General features: G+C 48.3%; 1 protein-coding gene across 1 annotated transcript; it reads right to left on the reverse strand.

The window, feature by feature from the left end:
• On the reverse strand, window positions 1-8671 carry LOC149352833 (kynurenine--oxoglutarate transaminase 1-like). The gene is made up of 3 exons (XM_089575728.1): window positions 8642-8671; window positions 4368-4503; window positions 1-210 (listed from the first exon to the last, which is right to left on the reverse strand). Exons 1-3 carry the CDS (start codon window positions 8647-8649, stop codon window positions 1-3), a joined length of 354 nt encoding a protein of 117 aa, XP_089431854.1. The 5' UTR covers window positions 8650-8671.
• Window positions 8672-9151: the final 480 nt, after the last annotated feature.

Below are 9151 nucleotides of genomic sequence, written 5' to 3' on the forward strand. Positions count from 1 at the left end.
CTACACCGGCACACACGGGTACTCCAGCATAAAAGCTTGTGCGACATTGTCTTCACCCACCTCGTCTCCGGGGTCCAGCAGCCCATGAAAGGTGGCGTAGAGGGCTCCGATGGCACCCACGGTAACGAGCACCTCATTGAGTGGATCAATTCTTCGACCCGTGAGGGAAGAGTAAATATTAGCCAGAGCAATCACCAGGCGCGGATGACCCTTCACGAAAGGAAAAGAAATGCATACAGAGAAGTTCCTATCACCACCGCGGCCAAGAACTGGCAATGCCTAAATGTATTCTAAAGCACGCGTGCTTCATCGAAACGCAGCTTGTGTCGACGGCGACGGCCGTACGTTCCCGCGTTTCATACATTGCGAACAACGTATAAAATTGACGCTTTTAAACCGGACGTCAACGTTGTCTTTGTAACTTAAAATTGCTGACATTCTATATTCGGACAGCGTGCTGTTTGACAGCATTTGTACTATTGTAGTCAAGACTGGACAAGTGTTATGGCGCGCTGCTTGAGTGGGATTAGTGCTGACCAGAGAACTCAGCAGTTCACGGCCCAGCGAGACGATATACACAAGCGAAGTAAGGTTTGTGGAGGTTTAACGTCCCAAAGCGACTCAGGCTGTGAGGGACGCCGTATTGAAGGGCTCCGGAAATTTTGACTACCTGGGATTCTTAAACGTGCACTGATATCGCACGGTACGCAGGCCTCTAGAATTTCGCCTCCACCGAAATTCGACTTTAGCGGCCGGGATCGAACCCGCGCCATTCGGGCCAGCAGCCGAGCACCATAAGCACTGAGCCACCGCGGCGGATCAAGCGAAGTAAAAAGAAAAAAAGAAACAAGCGGTAACATAAGCACGCCTCGTTGTTTCCACGGCGTTCATGCCTCTAGTAAAACCAATTAAGACTTAGTGGCTGTAAGTGAACGAAAAGGGTTCAACTTAGACTGAGGACAACTATGCGAGCTATGGAAACGAAAATGATAGGTGTAACGTTAAGAGACAGGAAGAGGGCAGAGTGGGTGAGGCAACAAACACGAGTTAATGACATCCTAGTCGGTAATCAAGATGAAGAAATGGGCTTGGACAGGGCACGTAATGCGAAGGCGAGACAACCGATGGTCTTTAACGGTAACGAACTGGATACAAAAAGAAGGTAACCGTAGCAGGGGGCGGCAGGGTGCGCGGATGAGATTAAGAGTTCTGCGGAGATAAGGTGGCCGCAGCTGGCACAGAACAGGCTTAATTGGGGAGATATGGGAGGGACCTTTGTCTTGAAGTGGGCGTAGTGAGGCTCCTGCTTCTGATGATGGTGACTGTACAAGCGCGCCATGCAGCGACACTGTCACAGCATCCTCGCGCCAAACCCCCCAACTTAGGGCACAGGTATCGCGTGAAAAGAGTCAGAACGCCGCAGAGTGCTTCTTTTTCTTCAACACGCGCGTGTTCATGGGGCTCTCCTGCGAGCACGCGTTTGCACGCGTAAACACGCAAACATGCCACCACACACACATACACCAACCAAAACCGTCAGTGCAAAGCAAGGGAGAAAGGCGACTGTACGTTCAGCAGCGCCGTCTTCTTCTCGGAAAGACCAGCCGTTATCACAACCTTTTGGCTCTACGCACTATAACATGGTCTGATACGCACATGGGAAGCTTAAACGCAATGCGGAGATTGTAGTGTAGTGCCTATAGTCGAATACACTCCAGAACGAAGCGGAAAACACGCTTCAAAGTAGCCGCTCCAGCGAATGGCATGGACTGGTTCTCCCCCGTGACCGATCCCCATCGACCTTTTGGCGTGATATCACAGGAGGTGGCAGGTGAAAGGGGATCAGCCACGGCTTAATCGAATTAACCGCAGTGTCATGAAAGTCAGTCGACACCATTGGCTGGAGGGTCTCCTTTGAGGGGCACCTGCCGCTTCGCTCTTCAGCTGTATCAGTCTCTAGTAAGAGTGCAAAAAGGGAGTCATTGAAAGGCATCCCTTTTAAAGTTAAAAACAATATGCTGGACAATGGAAACAAGGGCTCTTGCACCGATGTTTATCAATGTACAAAAGTTCGAGGTAATATGTGAATGCAGTCTTAGAATTCTTTACTCTCTTCCCTACCACTCAATGGCTCAATGGCTGTTAGCAGACTGCGTTTTGGATTACAGTCGTGGCGGCCTCTTTTCGGTGGCGATAGAAAGCAAAAGGTTGTCTGTAGCGAGATACTGTGCGCATTAAAGGACACCTCGGGATCTCAGTCAACCTGGATCACTACACCATGGTATGTACGTGTGCCTCATAAGCCACATAGTAGATCTGGCCAGCAAAAATCATATGATTTTAATGTTCTTCGTGTTTACATCTGGAGAAGCACGAAAACACTTGAAATATGTTAGCTTCGCGTGGGCAGTGTACTTCGACTAACGAAGCCCGTGTTGTTGTTGCGTGCCTTTTCGCATGACTCACCTGCTTGTTTTTTTCTTTCTGTAGACTACACGGGCAGTTTCTGTGGGCACCAGCGCCGTTCAGGCTCATTGGCAAGGCAAGGAGGAGGAGGAGGATGTAGAAGAGGAAAGGCAGGGAGGTTAACCGAAAGAATAATCGGTTTGCTACCCTACACGGGGGGGAAATGAGTGAGGGGATAAAAAAAAAGAAAGAGAAAGGAGAGTAACAGAAAATTGAAGTCGCTGTAAAACGTCACTGTTCGTTAAAGTCACAGCCTATCGTGCAGGCCAGAAGTTCTCAAGAAGCGGAGCAGTGCCTTGCAGGCCTTCTCCGCCGACGACCGCCGCGGCAAGTGGCCGAGAATCTTCATTTCCGTGAAAGGGCGCGGATCTAGGCGCTCCAGCGCACGGCTGAGAGACTTCCTTTCGGTGGTATAGGCAGGGCAGTCACAAAGAATGTGGGTTATGGTCTCATCATGCCCGCAGATGGAACATGCAGGACTATCAGCCATACCGATTAAGAATGAGTAGTGGTTGGTGAAAGCTACACCAAGCCAGAGGCGACACAGCAAAGTTTCTTCTCGTCGTGGTAGGCCTGATGGTAGCCGGAGCTTCAGATATGGGTCCAAGGATTGTAAACGGGAATTGCAAAATTGGCCGGAATTCCACGCGGCAAGCGTGATGTCCCGCGCAAGTGCGCGAAGCTTGCTCGCTGCGTCCGATCTCGAAATGGGGATCGACACAAAATCGCCGTCGTCGTGAGCAGTTCGCGCGACCTCATCCGCGCGGTGATTGCCTGCTATGCCGCTATGCCCCGGTAGCCATTGGTAGATAATGTCATGTCCTTTGTTGATGGCAGAGTGATGTAGTTGTCGAATTTCTGCGACCAGTTGTTATTGGCAAGGCAAGTAATCTCATTAAGTCTACGAGAAAAAGCGAGCATACATGCGCACATAAAACAAAAAATCTAGCTGTGAGCTTCTTTTTAAGCCTGCAGTTCTCTTCATCGGCAGAAGTACGCTTTATGAGGCGTCATCACTCAAAATCCTGATCATCGCAATCGACTGCAACAATAGGGCCTAGAGCGCACTATAGGCAATTCGATCACGGCCACGCGAAGGTGCGCCGGCATGTCCTCTGAAGTTTCTATCATAGAGTGCAAGGTAGGTGCCTCTCGTTTGCTGCGAATATCAGTCTTGAAGCGCGGAATGCAGCAACAAAAACGTGGTAAGGATATAAAAAGAGGTCTACGTCAAACAACCTCTGCAGCATTCATCAAGGCTCCGTGACTTTTACCTCAGTGGCGCAGTCCATGGCTTTGGCACTCGGCTGCAGACACCAAGGTCACGGGATCGAATACTGACCTCGGCGGCCGCATTTCGATGAAATGCAAAAACGTGTTTGTGCTGTGCGATATCAGTGCACGCTCAAGAATCCCAGGTAGTCGAACTCACGTGCAGCTTCCGAGTGTTATGCCCTACATCTCATGCCACGCCATGCCATTCCATACCATACCATGTTTGCTGCTCACAATTTCTCGCTAATTTTTGTGGCTGATGCAATTTCAGGATGGTTGGCGCCGCAGACCTAAACAATACAACCAATAGTAACGTTTTACATAACAAGGCAGAGTACGTTTATGAACGGATACTTTAAACATAGAAAAGGAAGACAAGGACGATGAAACAAGGACGATGGAACGCATCGGCGCATTGTGAGTAGAAGATTGTGGGCGTGGCCCGTACTGCGTGACATCTGCCCCTCTAGATTCCAAGGGGGTTAACAGAATATTAAAGCTTAAGCCACTCGGACTGCACCGTGAAACGAGGGAGATTTAGGGAGCCTTGGTTGTTTGCATATTTTAACTAACAGCAAGAGAGTTGCTGTCAATGCATGCGGTCCAAAATCAGGACAGTTACTTACAAATGCTCGCGTGTACTGGTGAAGGGCGCTTCCCAGTGTGGCTTCCTGGAGAGCTTTGACAAGGAAGTCGGGCGGAGGGAAGTCGGGGAAGCCCTGGCCAAGGTCAACAGTTCCAGTAGGCGAAGGAATAGCTTGTCTGGCGCGTGGGAGAAGTTGAAGAAAGAAATTGGCGTTTATTCGCAGTTTTTTCAAGTACTCTATTATGAAATAAGAGAGGAGTTACTCATTAGAATCAAAACCTTGTTTCAAAACCTTCTACACATAGGTGACTCCCCCTAAACACATTGTACTATATTCTGATGTTCTCATAGCTCAGCAACGCTAGAAAGAAAAAGAAAACGGTAATGTTTGCGGCAGGGAGACCACTGAGCTGGATAAGTCTCCGAAGGTTACGAAGCACTACATATAGATTGTTTCAACACTAAACGTGCACCGTAAAATTCTTCTCTCGGTTAAACCGCTCGCTAATTCGCACTGGAATTTCACGCACAGATAGCATACGATAGTCTTGCTTTTTGAATGCACAGTTTGGATGATGAACTTTCCTGATTTGATCCAAATTAATTATAAATCCGCATTGTCAGCAGCATTGGCCGCACCCATTATAAGCAGCGTTTGCATAGTGCGCGTTTAGCGTTGCAGCAGTCAGTATAGAGTATAGACCAGAACACAAAAAAAATTGGATGCCGCTATTTTGAAAGCTCTGTGGCGTCATCTGTTGAAGGCGGAGAGAAACACCACTTTCGGGCGGCCACGCGAGGCACCTCCATGGTGCGAGGCGACACGACGGAGGGCGCATACAGGAGCAGCGGTCAGACGGCACTTTTTAAACGTTGCACTACGTCGCAGTTCAAGGCATAAGTTGCAGTGATCGAGTTTATTATCTACCAACTTTCAGCGAGGCCGTTCTGGCGACGTCCTTTGCAGGCTCCTTGTCCACCGCTGGGGCAAATGCCTCCGGTGAGTGCAAGTGCTACGCATGAGATTTCCTCAAACCGCGTGTCGTTAGAAGTTCGCGAAAAGATTTATCAGTCTTGAATGACGCAGCGAGCATTGCTACAAACTATTCATATGCATGCCTGCACTTTGCGCGATAATGCTGGAATACCTGTACACATAGCAGGTCTAATGCGGTTTCGTCAAGCCAGTCTCTGAAAGACTCCAAGGATGGCACTTGTTGCGAACCACAAATTACGAACCTCCGTAACCACGATGTTACGAAACGCGGGGTATACGATAATTCAGGGAACCCTGACGAAGCGCTACACACTCATACCCCTGTCACACGGGCGCATTTAGGGTCACTTTGAACGAGTGACATTCACCTAAAGTGTCATTCGCGCAGTGTCGCGCGATGAGCTTTAATTAAAGGTTCCTAAAATCATCATCGTATTTACTTTACATGCTTTGAATGAGAACTAGTTTTAGGTCATAAGCAACTAAATAGCGCGCACACTTGAACAGCTACTCTTGCTTTACCAAATAAGGACGACTCCCTTCCGCGATAGGCCTAACGAGTCCGCAGGGTTCGTATGTGCAATTTCGGCGATTGTGGAGAGCGACTTCACAAAATTTAGTGAATGGAAAGGCAGACGAGTGTAGTTTTGAGAAAAGCCACCTGAAATCTACTATTGCTTATACATTACAGGACGTGCCTACAATGAACGGAAAGCACCGATGGGACCCAGAGTGTCGCTGAATGCTTTAGGTAGCCAGCAGCAGTCGTCGCTGTCGCTTGTGGACAACAATTAAAGCCACTTCAATGATGGTAACGGTTGCCGAACATACTTTCGGATAAAGTCATTTAAAGTTAAGTGTTCGTCGCATCGGAGAAAGCCGGGACTATTAGCGAGAAGCGCCGGTCACGCGATGTCAGCAACCCGGCTACCAAGTGTTTCCCAGGTGCGCGATCACATCGGCGCTTCCTGCCGAGTTGTCGCACCGCGCAAACAAGCAACTGTACAACAGGTACAAAAACATATTATGTAATATAACTAAAGCGCAGCTTGCTTTTTTATGTCATGCAAGCGAGCACTAGCTCTTTGTACACGGCGATGTAAACAAGAGCGCTGGAGTCCAGTCGTGCTCATCGGTGCATTTGTTTGGAAATTTCGCGCTTAAGCGGCAAATGCACGCTGGTGTGCTATGACCTTCAAGCACTCGTTTAGCTAGTAATCGAATTATTTGCTAAATAAGCAACAGAAAAGAGCCAGCAACACACATCAAAATCAGCAACCACAGAACCGAAGCAGTGGTCCGGCGTTGGTGTGGGCTGGGCGAAGAGATGGCGACGGCTGTTGGTCAATGCGGGCTGTGTTCGCGTTTCGAAGGCATAACGAAATTTCCAATGTCTTCGCGGAGCTACGTTGACTCGAATGTATCTCAGCCGAATGCCGTTAAAAAATTCGTTAGCAGCACAAGGCGCCTGTAGAGTCGAATGGCATTTGATTGGAAGGCATTCGAAACGCCCATGTAGCGTCGGATATTACTAGTTTCGAATAGTGATGCTTTTTGAAGTTAAGAACGTGTATCCATATGTGGAAATAAAAACTTTGAAAATTTGGTTTGGTTTAGAGGTGTTTAACGTCCCAAAGCGACAAAGCTATGAGGGACGCCGTAGTGAAGGGCTCCGGAAATAAAAAAAAACATCTGAAAATTAACTTAGAGTAATTAGGCTTGAGATAAAATTGTATTATCAAGCGAAAAAACTAATTTACACAAGGTGCTGCAACATCCATCGCACCTGCCATCATTTCCAATTACACTTCGTTTTGCCGTGCGAGAGCGCGCATCGAAAGTGACATTCGTGAAAGTGTCACTAAAGTTGCCAGTGTGACAGGGGTATTCATAGTATTAGAGCACTCGAGCTACAGATGGAAGCGGGGCGGGTCCGACGACAAAATGGGCTAATGGCGGATCGCCCCACTCGACCAAATTCATTAGCTTTTGTTGGCCATACTGCTAGCCACCGCGCTATTTCAGCGCCACCCCATAGATCGACACCGCTAACTTATAATCATAGAAAACCAACGCTGTAGCTTCGACTGCACTTGTTCTTGTCTAGTCGTGCAGCAGCATTGGCACAGAGTGTCATTCGGTAGGTGTCGGGATTACTACGGTGGGTCCACCAAACGCCGCCGGTTCGAGCCCCCGACCAGCCTTCCCCGCAAGTATACATACAGTCGAGCACCGCTGCGGCGCACGCAACCTCATCAGTGAGGAGGGTGGCAGAGTGGTTCGCAGCAATGAAACAGGCTTCCGAGTCCACAAAGGAGGCGTTTATTCACGCCGTCCTCAAGCGACACACACACACAAACACAGATACCCCATCCCGAATTCTCCGCGTACACCTGCACTTTCCCATAACACGGTCACCGAATGCTAAACGTATCGAGAAGGCCATGCAGTTGGCTCGACCGTTTCAAACAAGTGCTCGCGCATGCTTTCATACTTGCCTCGTAATTCGTTCTATGCACAGCGGCAATGCATATTTAACGCAGGTCGGCATTTTTAAAGCCTGTTTGGAAACTATGTAGGCTGAAAACTCCGCAACGGCAGAGCTCTCGACACACGTCGTGCACACCGCACACTGCGCTCCACAACCCAGCTGCTGCTTTTCCTCTGGCTGTCACTGCATGCGTAGGCAAAGCAGTGGTGCCCAGATGACCTTTTGTACTTGCCGGAGGATGACAGGGACATGCTTAAGCATTCTCAGAGATTATACAGCCCCTTGTTGCGCATTGCGCAAAGTCACTTCGTAGCGTTAGTAGCGTTTTGTCAGCCCGGCAGAACATGGCGCCTGATGCTCGGGTTTGAGAGTACGTGCGCACCAGTCCTAGTGTGAAAGTATCCTATTCTGGTCTAAAAAAGTGAACACCGTCCTTGACAGCTGCGCTGTGTTTCCAGCTGCACGGAACAGTTTGGACGTGATTTTACCGCCACGTGCAATTTTAGCGTCGGCCTGTTGACTAGCTCATCACAAAGCAACTGGAAAAATACAGTAGATGATCTCAAATTTCACGGATTTCTTGCTTGCATGTGATCAAAGAATCCGAATTTCGCAGAAGACAGCATGTTTATATGTCAGTTTCAAGCATTTTTTTTGCGTTGCACTACCACGCTTTACAAACCATAGCCACAACGTCCCCTTTCACGTTGCAAAAAAAATAAATCGAGTAAATTGACGTCTTTGGCTTGATGTCCGCGCTCTAATTACTTTATTAGACATGGTAGTAATTAGCGATAAAACGGATACGACCGTGGCTATTTCTCACCGTATCATTCTCCCCAACCCTTGGAATAGTTGCGACACTTTGGTTTGGGCCATTCTGTACCTGTCAAAGTAAATAAAATAAGACGTGAGTACTTGGCGTTCACGATAGAGAGCTCTTGCACACTGAAATCAAAGCATTAATAACTGTTCCATGGTCGGAAACTGGACACACCACAACAGTGTACCACTGGAACATCTTGGGAAGTTTTTGCGAAAAAAAAAAGCATGTGGTCTACATATTTCTCACGACTGGAAAGAGAAACTGAGCTCCTGTTTTTGTCTCGCCAGTTAACGTTCAGCATAGATCACGCCTGTCGGCTACATTCATGCGTGTAGGAGAAGCAGGTGCTTTCTTTGCTTGCACCTATATCGATATCATAAAGAATTGCACCGTTGTTTCTTGTGCATAATTCGGCCGTGGCATAATCATGCGGTGACACTGTGTACGCAAGCGTTCAATGCCAAAAAACTAAGTATTGTGAATATTTATCCCAATATCATACGAAAAGCT

Source organism: Amblyomma mixtum, chromosome 3 (assembly GCF_055824585.1).
Source record: "Amblyomma mixtum isolate Tamu chromosome 3, ASM5582458v1, whole genome shotgun sequence".
NCBI classification, from domain to species: domain Eukaryota; kingdom Metazoa; phylum Arthropoda; class Arachnida; order Ixodida; family Ixodidae; genus Amblyomma; species Amblyomma mixtum.

Coding starts and splice junctions, on each gene's coding strand:
- LOC149352833 (XM_089575728.1), bottom strand. Junction 211..4,367: donor ACCAGTACACGCGAGCATTT/GTAAGTAACTGT, acceptor CCTTTCGTGAAG/GGTCATCCGCGCCTGGTGAT.